The sequence below is a fragment of the Leucoraja erinacea genome, unplaced genomic scaffold, assembly GCF_028641065.1.
Source record: "Leucoraja erinacea ecotype New England unplaced genomic scaffold, Leri_hhj_1 Leri_128S, whole genome shotgun sequence".
NCBI lineage: Eukaryota > Metazoa > Chordata > Chondrichthyes > Rajiformes > Rajidae > Leucoraja > Leucoraja erinaceus.
This window is the reverse complement of record NW_026575550.1, coordinates 271,120-283,094: the sequence shown is the minus strand read 5'-3', so window position 1 is coordinate 283,094 and position 11,975 is coordinate 271,120. Positions and strand designations below refer to the sequence as shown.

Here is an 11,975-nt window from a genome sequence, read left to right as displayed (position 1 = left end):
ACAGGAATATGTGGTAATAGAAGTATGGTCTGAGAGGAGGAAAATAGTGGTAATAAATTACTATAATCCATGTAAGCGATTAGAGGTCAGTAAGTTACAGGAAGTAGAAGGCCAGAGCAAATCTAATGTTATTTGGTGTGGGGACTTTAACGCACATAATACATTATGGGGCAGAGGAAAGTCAGATAATAATGGACAGGTAATTGAGGAATTATTAAATGATGGTAATGTAGTATGTCTAAATGATGGAAAGAAGACCAGGGTAGATGTTAGGACAGGGAAGGAGTCTGTGTTGGACCTTACACTTATTTCTAATCGGATTGCAGCTAAATGTGACTGGGAAGTATATGAAAAGGGTACCATAGGAAGTGACCATCATCCTGAACTATGCAAAATAAATGTTACTTTAATTATGAGTAAAGAAAACAGAAGTGGACGATGGGTTTTTGGAAAGGCTAATTGGGAGAAATTTAAGGAGGAAAGTGATAGATATGTAAAACCGATACGAGAAGAGACTGATATAGAAAGCTTTGAGAATAAATTGTCAGAAGGTATCAAAAGAGCAGCATTAGTTTCCATACCTAAAAGTAAAGGAAGATCAAAAAGGAAAGCTGCCGTGGTGGGACAATAAGTGTAAAGAGTTGGTGGTGAATAGAAACAGAGCATTTAAATTATTAAAAAGAACTCATAACTACCAACACATGATTAATTACAAACAGGCTCAGGCAATTGTAAGGAGGACTATAAGACAAACAAAAAGAGCATTTTGGAGGAAGTATTGTGATTCAATTGGAAACACAACACAGGTAGGGGAGATATGGGGGATGATTAAAAAAATGGAAGGTGATAAAAGGGAGTGGAGTTATCCTATCCTAACAAATGGAGATCAAACTGTAGTCTCAAATAAAGACAAAGCAGAACTAATGGTAGGGTTCACAGCTCCCACAACTTATCAGATGAAGAAGAGGTAGGGAAAGAACAAGAGAGGAAAATGTTGAGGCCTTACAAAGGAAAGGTATCACAGAGGACAAGTACAATATTCCATTTAATTTGGGGGAGCTAAAGAGAGCTCTGGCCAAGTGTAAGTACTCAGCCCCAGGGAAGGATGATATCTGTTACATAATGATAAAGCATCTAAGTGAGGAGGGACTCCAAAAGATACTTGCACTATATAACAAGGCGTGGGAAGAAGGGCGAATACCGGAGAGGTGGAAGGAAGCAATCATTGTGCCTATTAGAAAACCAGGGAACGATGCAAGTAATCCAGTAAATTATAGACCTATAGCTTTAACAGCACACATGGGTAAACTGATGGAAAGAATGGTAAATGAAAGATTAATGCATCTAATGGAAGAAAAAGGTATAGTGGCTAATTACCAGAGTGGCTTTAGAAAAGGGAGAGGTATTAATGATCCAGTTCTGTGCTTGGAAGATGATATAAGGAAAGCACAAGTCAAAAAAGAATCTGTAGTTACCATATTTTTTGATGTAGAGAAGGCTTACGATATGTTGTGGAGAGAAGGTCTTCTAATAACAGGCCGGACAGGCTAGATGCAGGAAGATTGTTCCCGATGTTAGGGAAGTCCAGGACAATGGATCACAGCTTAAGGATAAGGGGGGAATCCTTTAAAACCGAGATGAGAAGAACTTTTTTCACACAGAGAGTGGTGAATCTCTGGAACTCTCTGCCACAGAGGGTAGTTGAGGCCAGTTCATTGGCTATATTTAAGAGGGAGTTAGATGTGGCCCTTGTGGCTAAGGGGATCGGGAGGTATGGAGAGAAGGCAGGTACGGGATACTCAGTTGGATGATCAGCTATGATCATATTGAATGGCGGTGCAGGCTCGAAGGGCCGAATGGCCTACTCCTGCACCTAATTTCTATGTTAATAAAGCTGCATTTAATGGGAGTAGGAGGAAATATTTTTAACTGGATAATGGATTTTCTCAATGGTAGAAGTATCCAAGTTAAAATAGGGTCAGACATCTCTAGTAAATGTGTAGTCGAGAATGGAACTCCCCAGGGAAGTGCGATAAGCTCGATCCTATTTTCAATCATGATCAATGATATATTTACAAACATTCAACCAGTGATGGGGCGATCGCTCTTTGCAGATGATGGCAGCCTATGGAGAAGGGGGAGGAATATAGATTTTATCGTGGAAAAAGTACAGCAAGGGATAGCCCAGGTGGAAGAGTGGGGAGGGAAATGTGGTTTTAAATTCTCTATAGAGAAGACAAAGACAATGGTTTTCACAAGGAAAAAAATTAAAGAGGATGTCCAGTTAAAACTATACGGCAACAATTTGGAAAGAGTAAAAGATTTCCGTTTCCTGGGGGTTCATTTTAACTCCAGATTAACATGGAGGGTCCACATTACAAAAATAATTGAAAAATGCAAAAAAGCCATCAATGTAATTAGATGCTTGGCAGGTTTAGAGTGGGGAGCTGATGTATTATCTCTTAAACGTATGTATGTATCATTGATCAGATCCAGACTAGAGTATGGCAGTATAGCTTATGGGTCAGCATCTAAGTCAGTGTTGTCCGAGTTGGACAAAGTCCAAGCGGAAGCTCTAAGAATCTGTATAGGAGGTGTGCGGACGTCACCTGTATGTGCACTACAGGTGGAAACTGGGGAGATGCCATTGAGACTGCGCCGCAGACAACTAATGGCTAATTACTCGCTAAGCCTTAAGGGTCATGGAGAGAACCACCCAACAAAACAGGTAGTACAGGAATGCTGGGAGTGAGGGGTGGCTCAGTCTGGGAAGCTTCGGCTGGGTTGGAGGAGTTGTGGCAAGGGACATGGGAGTAGAGGATAAAGAGTTCTGCCCTACAGTATTGTGGCCATCTGTGCCAATATGGTTACTGAACATCCCAAAAGTTGATCTGGAGATATGGGAGGCAAAAAGGAGGAACAAAAATTCAGACCTAAAGACAGAATATCATAACCATATAGATAATAGATACAGGGAACACCTTTTAATTTTCACAGATGGATCAAAGGACCCAGTAGCTGAAACAACAGGGGAGGCTGTGGTAGTCCAGGGGATGAATGTTGAGATTTACAAAAGAACAAATAACTATTTGACAGTATATACAGTGGAACTGTACGCTATTTTGATGGCAGTTTGGTGGATGGAACAGATGCAACCATATAAAGTATTAATATGTAGCGACTCATTATCTGCAATCCAGAGTATTGGGTCTGGTGCATCCCATAGGCGGCCTGACTTAGTGTATGAAATCCTGCTACTATTAAGCCAAGTGACAAGGAGGGGCAGTGACGTGACTTTGTTGTGGGTCCCACCACACATTGGTGTTCAAGGGAATGAAAAGGTGGATAAATTAGCAAAGGAGGCTGTAAAAAAAAGAAACATAGAGGTAAACTTACAACTATCCATATCTGAAGGAAAACGCATTGTGTGGAAGAAAATAAATCAGGAATGGCAACTATTGGGAACAGGAGACAAAGGGGAGACACCTCTATTCGCTACAAAACAGAGTGGGCATTACAGCAAGAAGAGGGGGGAACAGGAAGTATTAACAAGATTGAGGATAGGACACACTCACCTGAACAGCACATTAAAAATATTGGGAAAACACCCTACTGGGCTGTGTGAGGAATGCCATCAGCCAGAAACAGTTCAGCATGCCCTAGTTGCATGTAGGAGATATGAGACATAAAGAGGACTTATGATCATTGAAATTAGGAAAATTGGATTGACAGAAATATCAGTAAAGAACATTCTAGAGTGTGATGGGAAAGGAAAAGGAATAAAGTTATTGCTTGATTTCTTGAGAGCCTCTGGGCTTATAAAAAGGATCTAATGTAAAGACATGAGTACTGTGGAATGAAGCCAGAAGGTGGCAGCAATGCAACATTGCGGATGCCGGCTGCCGTAAAACTCCAAAGAAGAAGAAGGTGAAGAGAGCAACACTCGAGTCCAATGACTGACAATATACGGGGTAGAAACAAGGAACTATAGATGATGGTCTTCTCCATAGGCCACAAAATACTGGAGTAACTCAGATCAAACAGCATCTGTGAAGAACATGATCAGGCTGCATCTGTGGAGAATACGGATAGATGATGTTTGGGTTCAGGACCCTTCACCACTCCATATAACAGCATATAACAATTACAGCACGGAAACAGGCCATCTCGACCCTTCTAGTCCGTGCCGAACACATAATCTCCCCTAGTCCCATATACCTGCGCTCAGACCATAACCCTCCATTCCCTTCCCATCCATATAACTATCCAATTTATTTTTAAATGATAAAAACGAACCTGCCTCCACCACCTTCACTGGAAGCTCATTCCACACAGCTACCACTCTCTGAGTAAAGAAGTTCCCCCTCATGTTACCCCTAAACTTCAGTCCCTTAATTCTCATGTCATGTCCCCTTGTTTGAATCTTCCCTACTCTCAGTGGGAAAAGCTTTTCCACGTCAACTCTGTCTATCCCTCTCATCATTTTAAAAACCTCTATCAAGTCCCCCCTTAACCTTCTGCGCTCCAAAGAATAAAGCCCTAACTTGTTCAACCTTTCTCTGTAACTTAGTTGCTGAAACCCAGGCAACATTCTAGTAAATCTCCTCTGTACTCTCTCTATTGTGTTGACATCCTTCCTATAATTAGGCGACCAAAATTGTACACCATACTCCAGAATTGGCCTCACCAATGCCTTGTACAATTTTAACATTACATCCCAACTTCTATACACAATGCTCTGATTTATAAAGGCCAGAAATGACTGATGTTTAGGAATGGGGCCCTTAGCCACAAGAGCTAAATCTAACTCTTTATTGAGAAAATTCAGTGTATTAGCCTCCACTGCCGTCTGCGGCAGAGAATTCCAGATTCACAACTCTGGGTGAAAAGTTTTTCCTCATATCAGCAATAAATGACCTCCTTATACTTAAACTGTGAGCCCTGGTTCTGGACCCCCAACATGGGGAACATGTTTCCTGTATCTAGCCTGTTCAATCACTGAATTATTGTATTTGTTTAATGTATTTGTTCTCTCTGCATCAGAGTTAATTATGTCTTTATTCTCTGGAGCGCAGAAGGTTAAGGGGGGACCTGATAGAGGTCTTTAAAATGATGAGAGGGATAGACAGAGTTGATGTGGACAAGCTTTTCCCTTTGAGAATAGGGAAGATTCAAACAAGAGGACATGACTTCAGAATTAAGGGACAGAAGTTTAGGGGTAATATGAGGGGGAACTTCTTTACGCAGAGAGTGGTGGCGGTGTGGAATGAGCTCCCAGTGGAAGTGGTGGAGGCAGGTTCATTGGTATCATTTAAAAATAAATTGGATAGGCATATGGATGAGAAGGGAATGGAGGGTTATGGTACGAGTGCAGGCAGGTGGGACTAAGGGGGAAAACAATTTGTTCGGCATGGACTTGTAGGGCCGAGATGGCCTGTTTCCGTGCTGTAATTGTTATATGGTTATGTGTGTCGGCTTTGCACTGTCCACTTCCTCATTTTAGAGTGAATTCACACGTTGCTTTCGGTTTCGTCGGAAACCCCAACGCCTGTTGTTTGCCGCTGCTGTCGGTCCCGGCTGGGTTCACCGAGTCCCCGTGGAGATTCTCCCCGTTCACCTCGATCCTCAAGAGCCCGCACTGGTCGCCTGGGCTCCCGCCCGGACATGTTGTTGTGTGTCGCCCGTCTCCTGCTGCTGCTGCTGTTGCTGCTTTCACTGTTCGCGCTGGACGCGGAAGGTAAGGGGACAGTTTAGTTCAGGACGGGAAACGGGGACCAGCTTCAAAAGAGGGGTTATTATTTGCTTCCCCTTCTCCTTTCCCCTCCCTCCCGTCAGAAACGGACAGAGCCACGACCCCGACCCCGCCCATTCGACTGACCGACGGAATGGCGCCGAAGGCGAGGAGGAGGGAGGGTGTTGTCCACTCGTCACGTGACGCGCCCGGAGATGGCCGAGCGAGGAAGGTCCGATGGTCACGTGTCTCGGGATGGCGACGTGACGCGTCCGGAGATGTCCGAGCGAGGGTCTGATGGTCACGTGTCGCGGGGGGAGAGGGGGTGACGTGACGCGCCCGCAGTGAGCCGAGCGGGTTTATGGGTCACGTGGAGCGGCCGTTGCTGCCAAAAATCGTTGGTCGTTGCTGCCGGCGCGTGAGGGAGAGGGAGCGGCGTCTGTTGGTCCGTCACGTGTCGCGGGGAGGGCGAGGGGGGGGTGGTGACGTGACGCGCCCGCAGTGAGCCGAGCGGGTTCGTGGGTCACGTGGAGCGGCCGTTGCTGGCGGCGCGTGAGGAGGGAGAGAGGGAGAGCGAGCGGCGTCTGTTGGTCCGTCACGTGTCGCGGGGGGGGAGGGGAGGGTGACGTGACGCGCCCGCCCGCAGTGAGCCGAGCGGGTTCGTGGGTCACGTGGAGCGGCCGTTGCTGGCGGCGCGTGAGGAGGGAGAGCGAGCGGCGTCTGTTGGTCCGTCACGTGTCGCGGGGGGGGGGGGAGGGGGGGTGACGTGACGCGCCCGCAGTTTGCCGAGCGGGTTTGTGGGTCACGTGGAGCGGCCGTTGCTGCCGGCGCGTGAGGAGGGAGGGGGAGGGAGAGCGAGCGGCGTCTGTTGGTCCGTCACGTGTCGCGCTGGGAGGTGGAGAAGTTGCCCTTGTCCCGCTGAGTCACTCCAGCATTTTGTGTTAAAACTAAACTTAATTGTATGTTAATTGTTAATTAGGTTCTCCATAGATGCCGCCAAATGCCTCACCCGCTGAGTTTCTCCAGCATTTTTGTCCACCTTCGATTTTCCAGCATCTGCAGTTCCTTCTGAAACAAGAATTGTCCGCCCTCTTGCCACCTCCCTCCCTCCCTCCCCTCAGCCTAACAATGAACCATTCATTGTACATCAGTACTGGGGACTCAGTTTAGATGATCAGCCAATGATCATATTGAATGGTGGTGCTGGCTCAAAGGGGCCGAATGGCCTACTCCCAGCACCTATTTTTCTATATCATTTACAACATCTGTTTTGCTGACCTTGCCCTGTCTCCCTCTTCCCTGACTCCAGTTTGAAGAAGGGTCTCCTCCCGAAAAGTCACTTATTCCTTTTCACCAGAGACGCTGGTCTGACCCGCTGACCTACTCCAGCTTTTTGTGTCCATAATTTATTTATATAGGTATGTTACAAAACCTACCTGAATCGCCATTGGGAATCTGCCCTCAGCCATGGCCACGATTTTGGCGCTGTTTGGAGGGGGCGGGTTTAAAACGCGATTTTTACTAGGCTGTACTAATCGCAGATGTTCAGCCTAGTAAATCATTAACGAAAAATCGCTGCAAGACCCGGTCGCAAAAGGTACTATTAGTTTTATAGGCCTCGATAATATAGTTATGATAATTTTAAATTTACTGTTTTATTCCGCGACCTCTTGCAGCCCCAGGGTTTTATAGAGCAAACAATTAAAGGTATGTACCTTATTTTTACATTAAATGGGGCATATATATAACCCTGTAATTAAAGTTATCTATAGCGAGTGGTTCATTTTGGGCTTTTTATATCCCGCAGTATTTTTCTCGGCATTTGAGGGCACTAATCTAGCGCGCTGTCAACATTCTAAACCAGCGCGTTCACATGAACCCACTAGAAAGCCGATTTAAATGGGCATTTATTTACAGCAATTGAACACTAAATTCCTTCCATTTGGCCTATAAATTAATGTAAATTAGATATAAAAATCATGTTATATTGTGAATTATTTGTGAATAATCTTTGGACACTTAGGCTATTTAAAAATGTTAATCTTTCCTTAAGAAATGGGCGTTTGATTATCCAAGATCACAGCTTTTTTGTAATGTCCATTGAAAATCAATAGGGAACAAGATGCTAATTTCCGAGTATGAAAATGATCATAACTTTTTTAATACTTGAGATATGAAAGTGAATTTGGTGTCAAATTAAACTTATTGTTATGCTTTATCTGATGGGATAAATTGCAGACTTGATTTTTTAAATCTCAAAATTTTGTAACATTGCTACTTTATAGACCATAGAAAGAGGAGGCCGTCCCTGGTAGCATCTTGCTAGATACTACATTTAGCATGTAGTTTAGCAATCAGTGTGGGGACGACCAACTTGTGAGATTATGGGTAAACGTACTGATCTACCTTCTCGGTGGTGGGGGTTGTTACCTTGCTGATTATTCAGCAAGAACGAACAGATCAGGGTGGCTAGGGGAGGGCCGCTCATCCGCCTAGCTTACTTATGAGTAAAACTGCATCATGATGAAAAGCCAACACAGCACCAGGGTTTTAACCCCTGATTATACTAACCTCTTCCTGCGGCACGTGTCCATGAAAACCTCCCAGAGGAAGACCACCAAAAAGATGGAGTGACTGCCTGAAGCAGACTGCAGCAAAAAGAACATCAACTCTCTGGTCAGAGCTAGCAGGCAGGACATCATGAAGCAGATGAAACGACTCAACCCCAAGTTGGAGTTAACGCCATAGGTCAAGGTCAATTTCTTTATCTGCTGATGAAAGGATAAACCTCACATTCCAACAGTGAACTGCAGATGTTGGAATTAGCTTAATTAATCTCTTTTGGTCTTTAAAGCTGGTGTATCCTTTCTGAAAATATGCACTATATTCCAGCAAACAAAACTGCTCTATCCTGGTGTGCAGCCATTTCTCCCACTATCTCCCTGCAGGTAAAAAATCTAGATAATCTAGAAAGTTGCAGAAAATATTCACAAGGATGTTACTTTGATTGGAGGACTTGATTTATCAGGTTAAATTAGGTAGGTTTTCAACAGACAATAGGTGCAGTAGGCCATTCGGCCCTTCGAGCCAGCACCGCCATTCAATGTGATCATGGCTGATCATCCTCAATTAGTACCCCGTTCCTGCCTTCTCCCCATATCCTATGACTTCGCTAGAGCCCTATCTAGCTCCCTCTTAAAAGTATCCAGAGGCCTCCACCACCCTCTGAGGCAGAGAATTCCACAGACTCACAACTCTCTGTGGGGAAAAAGTGTTTCCTCGTCTCCGTTATAAATGGCTTGCCCCTTATTCTTAAACTGTGGCCCCTGGTTCTGGACTCCCCCAACATCGGGCACATGTTTCCTGCCTCTAGTGTGTCCAAACCCTTCATAATCTTATATGTTTCGATAAGATCCCCTCTCATACTTCTAAATGCTTTCTGAAAGTCCAGGTACACTACATCCACTGGCTCTCCATTGTCCATTTTCCTAATTACATCCTCCCTCAAAAAATTCCAGAAGATTAGTCAAGCATGATTTCCCCATCGTAAATCCATGCTGACTCAGAGCGATCCTGTTACTGCTAACCAAATGTGTGGCTATTTCATCTTTTATAATTGACTCCAGCATCTTCCCCACCACCGATGTCAGGCTAACTGGTCTATAATTCCCTGTTTCCTCTCTCCCGCCTTAAAAATTGGGATAACATTAGCTACCCTCCAATCCACAGGAACTGGTCCTGAATATATAGAACATTGGGAAATTATCACCAATGCATCCACGATTTCTAGAGCCACTTCTTTAAGTACCCTGGGATGCAGGCCCTGGGGATTTATCGGCCTTCAGTCCCATCAGTCTACCCAACACCATTTCCTGCCTAATGTGGATTTCCTTCAGTTCCTCCATCACCGCACATCCTCTGGCCACGAGTACATCAGGAAGATTGTTTGCGTCCTCCTTAGTGAAGACAGATCCAAAGTACCTGTTCAACTTATCTGCCATTTCCTTGTTCCCCATATTAAATTCACCTTTTACTTTTTTTTTTCACTTAGATTTTTATTGATTTTTAAGAGATATTTTCAAAACAGTGCAACACCATCACCATAAATAAAACAAAGTAAGAAAAACAGCAATCAAAATTTTTAAAAAAAAGTAGATAGGGGAAAAAAAAAGAAGTAAATAAATTTAAAAAAATTGGAATAAGGCCGTGTGGTTCACTTACCAAATTAAAAAAAGAAAAACCATTACATTGATTAGTTATCTGGAGATAATTCAACATTCATACAAACATACCATCTAGTTCTATATAACACAATCTTCCCATATCTAGCTCGGCATTTATCTAATTGGTGTCATGGCTCAAATAAACGGTCCATTTTTCCCCGATCTTCTCAAATGACTTCTCCTTGACTCTCAAGGAATGTGTCAATTTCTCCATATTAAAGATGTCTCGCACAATTTCTAACCACTGTTCCTGTTTTGGACTTTTTTCATTAAGTCACTGCCTGGTAATGGCCTTCTTACTTGCTGCAAGCAAAACTTTAATCAAATATGTATCTTTTATTTTTAAACTATCTTTAATACGCCCCAGATACATCACAGGGCAAGTATTTGGGATTTTATAACCCAAGATATTATTTACAGTTGCATTAACATTTTCCCAGTATGGCCTTATCTTTACACAGTTCCAGAAATATGCGAGTGTTCTTCCTCCGTACTCCCACACAGCCTCCAACAGTGTTGTTGGACAGCAAGTTGTCTGCTTTTTATTTTGGGTGTTATAAAAAAGCGAGATAGATTCTTCCAGCAAAATTCTCTCCATACTAGTGAGCTTGTGGATGAACATTGTGTTTCACACATTTGATACCATTCTTCTTCTGTTATTTGAATCTTTAATTCTGCTTCCCATTTTGTTTTTATGTAGAGCGTTGATTCTCCCCCGCTTTCCACCAGAGCTTGGTAGAAAGCAGAGATGACTCGAGATCCCTTCTGTTTGTATGCATCCACAATCACCTTGATCACTTTATTTGAAGTTTCATCTAGTTCTGGCCTTATCTCTTTTATAAAGTAGTCTCTTAATTGCAAGTATCTAAAAAAATCTTTGTTTTCGAGACCATACTTTGATTTTAAATCTCGGAAGCTCATAAACTCGCCATTTTCTGAAACTGTATACATTGCCGTTATGCCTTTTTGTGCCCATTCTTTGAATTTTGAATCATACACCCCTGGCTTAAAGTTTGAGTCATATGCGAACCACTTCAATGCATGAACCCCTCTTTTTAATTTGTATTTTTCCATTATAACATTCCATATTTCTAACGTAAATGCTACTATTGGATCCATAGCATGTCTCAAAGCCCCTCTCAGATTTTTGTCTCCCACCAAAATCTGGGTCTGGTAACCCTGTATCTCCCTTTCCATTTCTTTCCATCGAGATTCATAATCAGGTCTACACCAACAAGCCAGAGGTCTGAGTTGAGCTGCATAAAAGTATTTCTTCAGATTTGGTAAAGCCATTCCACCCTTGCTTTTCGGCAGTTGAAGTGTTGTTAATTTTATTCTTGGTTTTTTGCTATTCCAAATGAATCTATCCCATTTTATCCCAGGCTATGAATTTATTTCGGGGAACATTAATTGGGAGAGATTGGAATAAATATAATAGTTTAGGTAGGATATTCATTTTTACCGTTTGTATTCTGGCACTGAAGTCTAGAGGAAGGGTCGACCACCTCTCAACATCCTTTTTGATGTTTTCTTCAATTTTGTTATAATTAGTTTCAAACAAGTTGGAAAGTGTTTTGGTTATAGTTACACCAAGATACTGCATTGTTTTAGAGTTCCATTTCAGATTATATGCATCTCTGATTTGTTGGGGTGGAGAATAATTGAATGAACGAATTTGTGTTTTTGTTATATTCAATTTATACCCTGATTAGTATCCATATGTTTCAAATAGGTTCATTAGATTTGGGAGATATATATCTGGTCGTTCAAGAAAAATAATGATATCATCAGCGAAAAGACCATGTTCTTTCCCCCCTATTTTGACCCCCCTGCAGGTCTTCTCTCTGCCTTATTGCTTGTGCTAAGGGTTCGATATACAAAACGAAGAGAGTAGGAGAATGACAGCATCCTTCCCTTGTGCCCCTCTCTAACTGGATCATTTTTGATATGTTTCCATTTACCTTAATCCTAGCTGTAGGCTCCTGATATATTGTTTTAATACACCGAATTGCATCTTCATT

At 42.9% G+C, this 11,975-nt stretch overlaps 1 protein-coding gene across 1 annotated transcript in view; it reads left to right on the top strand.

The window, feature by feature from the left end:
* The first annotated feature begins 4,966 nt into the window (after positions 1-4,966).
* LOC129715643 (matrix-remodeling-associated protein 5-like) overlaps positions 4,967-11,975 on the top strand; it is a 59,340-nt gene continuing 52,331 nt past the window's right edge. Inside the window, exon 1 of the mRNA XM_055665505.1 lies at positions 4,967-5,737. Coding sequence (XP_055521480.1) covers positions 5,665-5,737 — 73 coding nt within the window. The 5' untranslated portion in view covers positions 4,967-5,664. The remainder of the gene's footprint in view (positions 5,738-11,975) is intronic.